We start from the raw sequence: 12,851 nt of genomic DNA on the forward strand, positions 1-12,851 counted from the left end.
ACCGCCTTTCCTTCGTGGAGCGTTTGGAAAAATGTATCCTCACTTCTACTGGGAACCACTAGTTAGGTTGTTACAAATGCACTGATATTAGTGGACGCACGTGGTTTTTCGGCAACTTTATATCGGACTTGTATCTGTTCTTCATAAGTGTATCCGCCCTCTCGTTAGCTAGAATGGCCCCACCTGATCTTGCCTGCTTTTCTTTGAGGACATGTATTTCCATTGTTAGAGAAGTCACTCGACTGTCTTGTCAATATAATATAACATCTTTCGGTTGGCTCGGGTTCTTGTTGTGGTCAGTTTAGCTTCTCGCGAGAGTAAGACAAGTGCATTAATGTTGATGGAAATCACAATTGCGCTGTGCTGCACATAATGCGCAGAACATCCGTCATGTACAGTCATTGCAAATCCCTGTGAATTTTGGCCACATATGCTAACGCAGGTTTGATTTTCGTGAACATATAGTACAGCCAGTGAGGACATGGAACCTTGAAAGTATGGCGGATGCCGAGGAGCCGTAAGTACAAAAAATGATATTTATTGTCGCTAGCTGACATAATCGACATTATGCTGCTGTTAAGCATTGAACCTTCTTTTATTCTCTCCTCTTTAGGGAGAAGAAAAGAAGGAAAATAGAGGAGCTGACTGAGAAGTTAGTGACGAAATGCTTGAAACTGGCAGCAGCTTTGAGTTGCACTGTTCGTTAGTGAGCTACCTAACTAAGTTAGCCTGTTAGCATGGAGTGTGGAAATTCATTGACTCAACAATTTCACACAGTTAGCTATGGAAATTGGGCTAATTCGAGTAGACAACTAGCTGATTCTAAGAACCAGGCACATGAACATGCTTAGTCGAAGTGTGCCCAATTCAACATCAAAGAAAACCAGTTTACCTTAGCTAATATGGTATCTAGCTAGTTAGCTAATATGATTGGTAGCTAACGTTAGCAGCATCCGCTGTCTGAATTTTCACTTATAGAATGATTGATTAACGTTAGCTATTCTAGGGAAATCATCCTGATGTTAATTGACATGCTCCAGACCTATATTTATCTACGTAGTTAGCCATTTATTTTTGACTCACCATCACACTTGTGATAGGTTTGAGTGATTGCTGGTTGATATGTGCAGCAGAGCATCTTGTTTTCTCTGTGCAGAATGGCTGTAGATGGAGGACATGGAGGTAGTGGAGACTGGGATGGCCGATGGAACCATGTGAAGAAGTTCCTGGAAAGACCTGGCCCATTCACTCATCCTGACTTTGAGGCAAGCATTGAGGTAAGGAATCAGATAATAACATGTCCTTTTATTTAGGGGATAGAGAAAAGCATTCTCCACACCAAACTCTGATATTCCTTTCAGTCCCTTGGATTCTTATTGGAGACATGCAAAATCCTGGTCATTGGAGCTGGAGGACTTGGATGTGAGCTGCTCAAAAATCTGGTATGAGAGAGAATGTCCAGCTTCCAGGTGCAAATGCATGAAAGGGTTTTGTTCTCTTGTTCTATTTCTGCTCAGTAACTTAATGTGTGGTTTTTCCTTGTTCTGATCTAGGCTCTGTCAGGTTTTCGTCACATTCATGTTGTTGACATGGATACCATCGATATCTCCAACCTCAACAGGCAGTTCCTTTTCAGGTTTGGGCTCGCCTTTCCCACCTTCTCCCATGGCCCTTACTCTATCAATAACATCCTTAGTGTGTTCTCGTTTGATAGAGGAAACAAAGTGAAAGTGTCTTTAAAAGTTTACTTTACAACATACACCTCAATCAATCAAATGTATTTATAAAGCCATTTTTACATCAGCAGATGTCAGTGCTCACCTCTATACCTTGTTTAGGCCCAACGATGTTGGCCGGCCAAAAGCAGATGTGGCTGCTGACTTTGTCAATAATCGCATCCCTGGATGTAAAGTTGTCCCGTATCCTTTGCAACTGAAGTGTAGAATACCGGAGTGTAGGTTTACCCCGTACAAATGACTGCATTACTAAGCTTGAGCATGTGAAGTACTAGAAGTATGTTCTATTCTTTTTCTTAATTCATATTCTGCTTAGACACTTCAACAAAATACAAGACTTTGATGAATCTTTCTATAGACGTAAGTGCAAACTTTGTTTACTTTATGGAATTTTCTAAAAACACTTGTACTTAACAATGGTGCTGACACACTTCTTTAAATTGGATTTGTAGAATTCCACATTATTGTTTGTGGATTAGATTCGATCATCGCCAGGCGTTGGATGAATGGCATGCTGGTATGTATGTCTTAATATGAACTATAGGCTATGTGGATTGTGTGTATGTATGTAAAATGTCAGATCACCCCAGTTACCTGATCACCCCATTTACAGATATCCCTTCTGAGCTACAATGATGGTGTTCTGGACCCCAGTTCCATCATCCCCCTCATTGACGGTGGGACGGAGGGTTTCAAAGGCAATGCTCGGGTCATTTTGCCTGGCATGACCGCGTGCATCGACTGCACTCTGGCGCTTTACCCACCACAGGTGCTACAAGCTCTCTCAGACCTGTCAAATATAATATTTATATTGTACTGCTTCAGTAGCCCACTACTTTAAGCTGGACAGTGAGTTGTGTACTGTAGCCATTTTGTGTTACTTATCAGTGACCGCTTTGGTGTATGTGTTGTATAGCCTAATGTGTTGTTATTTTTGTCCCTAGATTAATTTCCCCATGTGCACCATTGCGTCTATGCCGCGGTTGCCAGAGCACTGCGTTGAGTATGTCAGAATGCTACAGTGGCCCAAAGACGAGCCTTTTGGAGGTACTTCCATGAATAACACTTCTCATTGTCTTATCACCTCTCGATTTGGAATCAAAAAGGGCAACAAATAATTGTCTTGTTGCTCACTGTACCCTTAGGTGGCCATAATCCCTTCATAACACTCATTAAGATCAACATAATACCTATTATAACAGAGAATTACAGATAATGACACAGGCTCTTGTCTGTCCCTCAGAGGGTGTTGGTTTGGATGGGGATAACCCTGAGCACATTCAGTGGGTGTTCCAGAGGGCCCATGAGAGAGCTGCTGACTACAACATCACAGGAGTCACATACAGACTAACACAAGGTGAGGAGCACCATACTGTAACAACCTGTCTGGCAGAACTCTGATGCTATATCAGCTTTTGGCTATACACACGATATAGTACAAGCAACATTTGGGTTCTGTTCCATTTAAAATGAGGATGGGGGGAGCAGTGTAGGCCTATTACAATTCTAAGTTGAAATTGTATTAACCCGACCTCCCCCACTTACAAGTATTGGTTGTAAAAAATCTGGGAACAGTGTGGCTAGATTTCTTTTCACATGGTTTTGCCTCAGGCGTCGTGAAGAGGATCATCCCTGCTGTCGCGTCAACTAATGCTGTAATAGCTGGTAGGAAACCCTTTCTGACTGTCACTGTGTTACGTTTCACTATATTGGTATAACTCTGCGGCAGAGGGATGTATCCGAGGTGAGGATTTACTGCCGTGTACACCTGTGTCACGGTTGGGGTCCGCTGCTGTATATAGACCCCCATGGCCGCGACACGTCTTTAATTTTCTCGGCGGACGTCCATATGGTGTGAGGTACAAACTTTCTGAAGTTCGCTTGGTAAGTCACTGGTAACTAATATCTTGTGTGGAAATATACTCACTGGCTGTTTGATTGAGAGCTCCACTCGCTGTGTGCGTTTGATCTGTGTCTTCCCCCCGTGGTTTGTCGTATTTGTTTCGTTAGCGTTACACTACGATTTACCTTATACAGCTTACCCACTGGCTTGTTCTATGTGTGTTTTGTGAATTGCTTTAACATGCCGCTTACGTGGGTTCTCTGCTAATTACCCTGCAGGGTTTTTTTCCTTGTTCCTTCTCCTCTCCTTGTAGAGTGTAAGAATATCATGGTGGGCTTTCCACTACATTGAGACATTAACTTTGGAGTTCCTTAATGGAGTTTTTACTGCCTGGATATTAAACCAGCTAGGTAATATTGCAGTTAGTGTAAAAATCCAATTCATTATAATTTTTTTTATTAAAAATACATTACCTGGTTGTTTTTTGTTTTGTCTGCCTGCTTTTCCCACATGGGTCTTCCCTGTTCTTTGCAGAGGTACTGGGTAATTTATCCCTCACCGGGTTCCTACTCTTCCAAGTGGGTCACGACATAAGCTCTCCCAGGGCGTCGGACCCCTGCTCTGTTGGCTTGGCTGAGCTTATGGCTTCCCTTTGTGATACGTGTGATGGTGGCACCCCCTGGGGATCCACATACCTTGTTTATGCACTGACCTGGGTTTGAGAGGGCAGTGGAGCGCTGTACTGGATGTATGTTTTGTGTGGTGTTCTCTGAACGCCTGAGCCATGTGTGAGTGAGTCGGCCAGGCTTGGGTTCCGGCTGGGGACGAGCTCCCTCAGGAGTGGTGCGCCAGTGAGCTGTTATTCCCTCTACTAGGCCCAGTACCCCTCCCAGGAAGCGTGCCTGGGGCCACCGCAGGCACAGCCCATCTGCTGCCAGTCATGGACAGGGGCAGGAGTCGGACCGCTGGGACCACCTTGGAATGGAGGGCTCATGCCCTGCGTCAGGAGGTTGATAGCTTCAATGGCGACGACAGCTGTTCCCTGTTGGCCAATGATTGCATCATCTCCTAGGAACACCCTAGCACTGTTCACCACCGTGAGCGGGGCTACCGAGCTGACAGGCCATCAGAAGCCGGCAGCGGGGCTTCATCGCCCCCAGCGGCTCGAGAGGCAATGAGGAGCCTACTCACTCAGGTAGCCACTGCACTGGACATCAAACTGGTGGATAGTGGTGACTCTCCATCTGTCCCCATCCCTGCTGAGTTCCACGAGGCCTTGCTGGGCCTCTGCCAGGGGGCGCTTCCGACTCACAGCAGAGACTGGACCATGGAGTTATGCTGCGGGTGCAATGTCACTCGACCTCTGGGAGTACCCGACCATGGACACCATGATAGCTGCCATGGTCTTCCGGACTGGGAGATTATACGGCAGAACCCGCGACTGAAGCTGGGACACCCCAGAGTCTTTGATGCGGACTTGAAAGCCACATTTGGGTCCCTCTGCTCTCTTGGCCACCTTACAAACGCGGCCAAGCTGCTGCAGTTCTACCTGCAGCATTTGTTGCCCCAGATGCAGGAGGGCACACAGGAAGCGATGGAGGTGTCTTGCCTGCTTTCCCTGCACCAGAGGGATGTGGCCAACGGCCGGACCATGGCGCAGGTGGTTATCTCCCGGCGCCATCCCTGGCTGGCCTAATCCCGCCTTTCAGCTGCTCTCCAGAGCATATTTGCCACTCTCCCCATCACCCAAAGGCTGATGACATTCTGAAGGAGACCAATAAGGTTCGTAGGGACCGGGAGACCCTGAGACGGTTCATGCCACCTCTTCAGGCCCCGAGTCCAAGGCAGACGAAACGTTGCCACCCAACTGCACCCGAACGACGGTGGGGTCCCCCTCCTGCCCAATCTCTTCGTGCTGAGGCACGACAGAGGGGAGAGGCACAGTGTGTGGTGGAGCAACAACCTGTCAACCGTGACCTCCATAGGGACGTGGCTGGGAAACCCAGGCACTCTGGGCACCAGAGGAGAGGCTGGCCCCGGCAGGACCCCTGACACACCCTTCCTCGGCTGCTTCTCTCCGTCTCAAAGGGCAAAGTGGGAGGAGGGTGTGGAGTCCCCTTGTGTGTTGTCCACAATGCTCGAGGGGTACCAACTCCTATTCGGTGCCGGCCCCCGTCCTTCAGGGGCTTTCGTGTCACCATGTTGGCCGACTCTCTGAAAACCCTGCGGATAGAGATCTCCTCACTCCTGGACAAGGGTGCCATCCACAGGATCAAGACATCAGAAAGGATATGTGGGTTCTTCTCCACTTATTGGACCTCCGCAACCTGAATGGGTACTGAGGTTCCACCTGCTGTCCCCAGCCCACGTGTTGCAGGCCGTGTCCAGGGACCAGTGGTCTGTGACGCTGGACCTGAGGGATGCGTACTTCCATGTTCTTGTTCACCCAGCTTATTGGCAGTACCTCCAATTCGTTTCGAAGGGAATTCATGGTTCTTCCCTTCGGCCTCCCCTTGGCAACCCGTACTTTCACGAAGTGCATGGATGCTGTCCTGGCACCTCTCACGTCCTGAGGATTGTTGATCCTCAATTACCTGGACGATCCTGTCCCACATCGGTGGGCTGGTCATTACTGTAAACGACAAGCGTCGTCGTCTGACGCCCACCCAGAGGGTGGCCTTCGTTGGCATGGAACTGAACTCAGTCCTCGAGACCACACCTGTCCACCAGAAGGGTTCAGGCAATCTTATCTTGCCTCGACCACTTTTGTCAGGGTTGGGTGACCGCACAGTGCCTCAGGGCATTGTTGAGGTGGCACTGACGCTCCTTTCTCTCAGGTAGGGTGGTGGAGATGCTGATGATGTGCCGCCGGGAGCTGGTCAGCACAGACGCCTCCCAGTTCGACTGAGGTCCCACCGCCTCCATCTTATGGCACGGGAGCTCCTCTGGGCTCAGGGATGTCAGGTTCATTCCTTCCAAAGGTTCTGTCAGACAGGCATGTGAACCTCCCCTTTTATCCTGTCTGCTTACGACCCCCCCGGCAGTGGCGGAAGTTTGGGCCTCCCTCCGGCATGATGTGCCCTGTGCAGTTACTAGCTGCTTATGTGGAGCGGACACGGTCAGTGAGAACAACAGACCAGCTCTTTGTCTGCTATGGTGAGAGTCCTGCGGGCTGGGCTATCAAAGCAGGGGTGCTCTCTTAGGATCGTGGACTTGGATTATAACAGCATACCGTCTTGCTGGCCGGCCAGTGCTGTGGTGGCGCAAGGTGTGGCTGCGTCCTGGGCTCTACTGAGAGGAGTGCCCCTCGCTGATATCTGTGCTGCGGCCAGCTGGGCTTCCCCTTTGCTAGGAACTATTGGGTAAATGTGGCACCTCCCTCTGCGGTTGATTCAGCGGCCCTGGGCATCGCCTCCCCTTCCAGGGACTTTATTTTTTTAAATTTGATTTATTTAACCTTTATTTAACCAGGAACAAGTTCTCATTTACAACTGCGACCTGGCCAAGATAATGCAAAGCAGTGCGACACAAACAACAACCCAGAGTTACACATGAAATAAACAAACGTACAGTAACACAATAGACAAAAAGTATATATACAGTGTGTGCAAATGGCGTAAGGCAATAAATAGGCCATAGTAACGAAGTAATTACTATTTAGCAAATTAACACAGTGATAGATGTGCAAGTAGAAATACTGGTGTGCAAAAAAGTAAATTAAAACAATATGGGGATGAGGTTGGTAAATTGGATGGGCTGTGTACAGCTGCAGCGATTGGTTAGCTGCTCAGATAGCAGATGTTCAAAGTTAGTGAGGGAGAGAAGTCTCCAACTTCAGCGATCTTTATTTTATATCTTTATTTTATATATTTTTTTATATATATAATTTTTTGCAATTCATTCCAGTCATTGTGCCGGGACCCCCCTTCCACATTGACGGCCCCTGCGTCTCGGTCCCACACTGGGATTTCGCCACCGGCTGGCCAGGTCCTTCTAGCACTGACTAAATCTGGTACAGGTATACCAATATATCGGAGTGATCCAGTATAGTGAAACATAACTGTGGTTACATACATAACCTTTGTTATGTGAGCTATATGGATCGTTCCAATCCTCTTCGGTGCTAGAGGCGCCTCAAAAATGATGTAGAGAACGTGTGTCGTGGCCATGGGATCTATATATATATATATATATATATGAGGCAGACCCCAACCGTGACACAGGTCTACACGGGAGTAAATCTGTAAATTCTCACCTCTGATGTATCCCTCCGCCGCGGAGTGATACCAATATAACCGTGGTTACATACGTAAGCTTAATTTTATCTTGATGGATCCCAACTTGATTACAAGTAGCTACTTTTGTACATTTTCAAGTAGTGTAACTTAACTTTTTTGTTGCTCTGTAGCTGCCTGCTCCACTGAAGTTTTTAAAATGGCTTCAAGGTTAGTACTGTGAATTTTAATTCTGTTTTCACATGATTCACTCACTGTAGAGAACAGGTCAGTTTCATACCAGGTATCAAATTACTTTTCTCTGACTTTGCAGCGCTTATATTCCACTGAATAATTATCTGGTATTTAATGATGTGGACGGACTGTACACCTACACATTCGAGGCAGAGCGAAAGGTTAGTAATGTCTCAGGAGTACCTAGATGAGTGTCTTTAATGGGTATATATTTGCCCATTTTATTAAGGAGAACTGTACCAATGTTACTGACAGTGCTATTGTCACAAGGCTGTAAAGGGGTGGCGTGATGTCAGAAGTACTTTGTGTCTTCATGCTCTTGTTTGGTCTGACAGGAGAACTGCTCAGCTTGTAGCCAGGTGCCCCAGGATCTACAGTTCCCACCCTCTGCCAAGCTACAGGAGGTCCTGGAGTACCTGACTGAGAACGCCTCCCTGTGAGTACATCTGTTAGTAACCAGATTGACTGACTGATATTGATGTCTGTCATGTCTTCATACAGTAGAGGCAGTTTTTTTTTTTATCGCTACTGAAAGGTGTAATTGTGAAGTTGGCATTGTTAGCATTCATCTTTTCCAGACAAATGAAGTCCCCAGCCATCACAGCAACCCTGGAAGGGAAAAATAAGACACTATATCTACAGACTGTAGCTTCAATTGAAGAAAGGACTAGACCCAACCTTTGCAAAACCTTGAAAGGTAAGATGTTTTTTTCTTCAAATATGTGTATGGTAGAGTATATAAACCTATGTTTGTTTTGGCCATCTTGTACATGTAATGTTGTGGTGTTGCAGAACTGGGATTGTCTGATGGACAGGAACTAGCAGTGGCAGATATCACGACACCTCAGACTGTCCTCTTCAAGCTGAAACTCACCTCTTAAAACTGTCAAAGTACACATAGAGAATCTATCAAGACATTTGACAACCTTTGGGGAAAGTGATACAGCGTGGTATTGTTTTAATATATTTGAGACTGATCATGTATGTAAGATCCATTATGGCGGGTAGTGTGGAAGGTCAACAACTTTATATCATTACAATGTAATCAGTCGGAACGTTTTCCTTAACAATTATGTTTTACTTATTAATGTTTGCTCCAAATGGATGTCTTCTTTCCCCCATTCAAAATAAGTAGTTTCTCCTTATATACATAATGACAACTGTTCTGCAATAAAGTGTTTTGTTAATGAAAGTTGGTGCAGAGTGGGTTTCCTTACTCTGTGCACTAGATGGAGCTATACAACTAACACCACTATATAGCACCGACTGTAATAAAAATGATGGTATCAGGGGGACCTTTTGTGGAGCGAGATACCTGCCAAAAGCTTGAACGTACGTATTGTTAGGGTTGTAAGAAAATCCATCTGTAAATTTTTAGGATTGTAAGAAAAGCCATGCGTGAAACAGAAATGTGAAATTTCATCTGTGAACATACAAACACCATGTTACGATTACGGACTAACATTTTAGATGTCAGACAGAAGATGCTCCTTTTGTAAAAGGCACATGACAGCCCGCTTTTTTTGCAAAAAGGTGCCTAAATATAATATACAACTACTACTAGAAATAATACAACTTCATGAAACATGTAAGAAGCCAGGCCAGGTATTTTATAGGGGATTTTGAAAAGGCCTTCGATAAAGTAAAGACTGGATTTTTTTTTTTTTTCATTTTTCTTATTTTCTTAAAATGGGTGATATATATTAGCGCAACCACAGGTGTAAAATAGTAAATAGCAGCTACTTCTCAGTTTTGAATTGTCAAGATGAGTTAAACAAGGGTGTCCACTGTCACCATATCAATTCGTTATGGCCATCAAAATGCTAGCTATTAAAATCAGATCAAATAACAACATTAGAGGATTAGAAATCGAAGGCTTAAAAAGTATTATATTGTGTCCGCAAGCTAGATCCCAGCAATGTCTCATTGAAGTTCTAGATAGCATTTCTGGACTAAAACCTAATTATGAAAGTGTGCACTATTACGTATTGGATCTTTAAAAAATACTACTTTTACATTACCCTGTAGTTTACCTATTAAATTGGGCTGACTGTGAAGTAGACATACTTGGTATTCATATCACAAAGATATAAATGAGCTTTCCACAATGAATTTCAATAGAAAATATCCTGCAACCATTGTGTGGTAAATGCCTGTCTATTTATGGAAATATTACCCTGATTAACTCCTTGGTCATATCTGTTTACTCACTCACGTATGGCGCTGCCTACTGATGATTTGTTTTTCAAATTTCAAAAAATATTTAGCTTTATCTGGGAAGCTAAACCAGTCAAGATAAAGTGTGCCTATCTACAGTTGAAGTCTGAAGTTTACATACACTTAGGTTGGAGTCATTAAACTTGTTTTTGCATCCACTACACAAATGTCTTGTTAATTAACAAACTATAGTTTTGGCAAGTCGGTTAGGACATCTGCTTTGTGCATGACACAAGTCATTTTTCCAACAATTGTTTACAGATAGATTATTTCACTTAATTCAATGTATCACAATTCCAGCGGGTCAGAAGTTTACATACACTAAGTTGACTGTGCCTTTAAACAGCTTGGAAAATTCCAGAAAATTATGTCATGGCTTTAGAAGCTTCTGATAGGCTAATTGACATCATTTGAGTCAATTGGAGGTGTACCTGTGGATGTATTTAAAGGCCTACCTTCAAGCTCAGTGCCACTTTGCTTGACATCATGGGAAAATCAAATAAAATCAGCCAAGACCTGGTACATTCTTGGGAACAATTTCCAAACGCCTAAAGGTACCACATTCATCTGTACAAACAATAGTACGCAAGTATAAACACCATGGGACCACGCAGCATGGGACCATACCGCTCAGAAAGGAGACACGTTCTGTCTCCTAGAGATGAACGTACTTTGGTGCGAAAAGTGCAAATCAATCCCAGAACAACTGCAAAGAACCTTGTGAAGATGCTGGAGGAAACGGGTACAAAAGTATCTATATCCACAGTAAAGTGAGTCCTATATCAACGTAACCTGAAAGGCCGCTCAGCAAGGAAGAAGCCACTGCTCCAAAACCTCCATTTTAAAAAAGCCAGACTTAGGGTTTGCAACTGCACATGGGGACAAAGATCATACTTTTTGGAGAAATATCCTCTGGTCTGATGAAGCAAAAATAGAACTGTTTGGCCATAATGACCATTGTTATGTTTGGAGGAAAAATGGGGAGGCTTGCAAGCCGAAGAACACCATCCCAACCGTGAAGCACGGGTGTGGCATCATCATGTTGTGGGGGTGCTTTGCTGCAGGAGGGACTGGTGCACTTCACAAAATAGATGGCTTCATGAGGTAGGAAAATTATGTGGATATATTGAAGCAATATCTCAAGACATCAGTCAGGATGTTAAAGCTGGGTCTCCCAAGCATACTTCCAAAGTTGTGGCAAAATGGCTTAAGGACAACAAAGTCAAGGTATTGGAGTGTCCATCACAAAGCCCTGACCTCAATCCAATAGAACATTTGTGGGCAGAACTGAAAAAGTGTATGCCAGCAAGGAGGCCTACAAATCTGGCTCAGTTACACCAGCTCTGTCAGGAGGAATGGGCAAATATTCACCGAACTTATTGTGGGAAGCTTGTGGAAGGCTACCCAAACCGTTTGACCCAAGTTAAACAATTTAAAGGCAATGCTACCAAATACTAATTGAGAGTGTGGTAACTTCTGACCCACTGGGAATGTGATGAAATAAATAAAAGCTGAAATAAATAATTCTCTCTACTATTATTCTGACATTTCACATTCTTAAAATAAAGTGGTGATCCTAACTGACCTAAGACAGAGAATTCTTAATAGTATTAAATGTCAAAAATTGTAAAACAGTTTTTAAATGTATTCAACTGAATATAATGAATATGAATTGGGTGGGTTGAGATGATTAAATATAAAAGCACTAAACCTCTCTAAAAGCTTCACTTATTTAAAAGTTGTACTTGATCCCAGATGGTTCACAAGTAGATTACTAAGAAAATCTTATCCATTGTTTAAAATTGCCTTTGTGCAGATTGCCATATGTCATTTTTTCAAAGTATCTATCTTTCAAATAAGCATTGCACAGCTGGCTACACTTTCATTCCCCTGAAAAGATAGAACAAATATTATGGCTGAACCCAAATGTGCTGGTTGATAAAATACACCTTTTTTTTAAAAGGCTATTCTGTTTTTAAATTATATTGGAATGGTAGAGTTATATGTTTAATGGAGTTCAGAATTGTATGGGAAGGTCTGCTCAATCAAAGATTACAACCAATTGAATATAGCATTACCCCAAAAATGGATGTGGCAGTGGGAGGAGGTAGGGAACCAGTTTGTCTGCCCAATTTAAAGGATCAAAACTGGCAGAGGAATAAAAATAGCATAAATAGGAAAGCATACCAGTTTTGTTTGAGGACCAGGATGTTGACAGCTGTGCCACACAGATTTGATGTAACGATTCCATGGTACAGGTTGTGACACAAGATTCAAGACTGCTTTTCAGCAAAAATTGTTAAATAGAATTCTTGCCACCAACAAAATGTTGAATATTTGGGGTATACAATCGTCGCAGCTCTGCAGATTTTGTTGTGAGGATACAGAATCAATAGACCATTTATTCTGATATTGCCCTCCTCTAGCCTGTTTCTAGGATCAGGTTCAGGAATGGCTGAAAATGCATAACATTTATCTAAAATTGACACTAGAAATAGTACTATTTGGAGATCTGGAGAGACTGGGTCAGTCAATTACCTAATACTCTTAGTAAATGTATTTATCTTCAACTCTGGATTTGATTTG

General features: G+C 43.9%; 1 protein-coding gene across 2 annotated transcripts; it reads left to right on the forward strand.

The window, feature by feature from the left end:
- The first annotated feature begins 166 nt into the window (after positions 1-166).
- On the forward strand, positions 167-9,240 carry LOC118359856 (NEDD8-activating enzyme E1 catalytic subunit-like). Of its 2 annotated transcripts, XM_035738705.2 has the most exons (17): positions 168-517; positions 614-652; positions 1,157-1,277; positions 1,362-1,442; positions 1,554-1,636; positions 1,839-1,919; positions 2,053-2,096; positions 2,189-2,253; positions 2,350-2,505; positions 2,681-2,783; positions 2,980-3,093; positions 3,348-3,401; positions 7,988-8,024; positions 8,128-8,209; positions 8,384-8,484; positions 8,627-8,745; positions 8,841-9,240. In XM_035738705.2, the coding sequence occupies exons 1-17, from the start codon at positions 498-500 to the stop codon at positions 8,927-8,929; spliced, it is 1,389 nt and encodes a 462-aa protein (XP_035594598.1). In that variant the 5' UTR covers positions 168-497; the 3' UTR covers positions 8,930-9,240. The 2 variants fall into 2 exon arrangements, with proteins under 2 accessions (XP_035594599.1, XP_035594598.1); XM_035738706.2 differs by lacking the exon at positions 614-652 and having other exon boundaries at positions 167-517.
- The last annotated feature ends 3,611 nt before the right edge of the window (positions 9,241-12,851 follow it).

This window comes from Oncorhynchus keta, chromosome 27, assembly GCF_023373465.1.
Source record: "Oncorhynchus keta strain PuntledgeMale-10-30-2019 chromosome 27, Oket_V2, whole genome shotgun sequence".
NCBI lineage: Eukaryota > Metazoa > Chordata > Actinopteri > Salmoniformes > Salmonidae > Oncorhynchus > Oncorhynchus keta.

Excerpts from the sequence above, each read along its gene's own strand:
- LOC118359856 (XM_035738705.2), top strand. The coding sequence starts at position 498 with ATGGCGGATGCCGAGGAGCC. Across the intron at positions 653-1,156 it reads ATAGAGGAGCTGACTGAGAA|AATGGCTGTAGATGGAGGAC; the intron begins GTTAGTGACGAA and ends TTCTCTGTGCAG. Across the intron at positions 1,920-2,052 it reads CCTGGATGTAAAGTTGTCCC|ACACTTCAACAAAATACAAG; the intron begins GTATCCTTTGCA and ends TATTCTGCTTAG.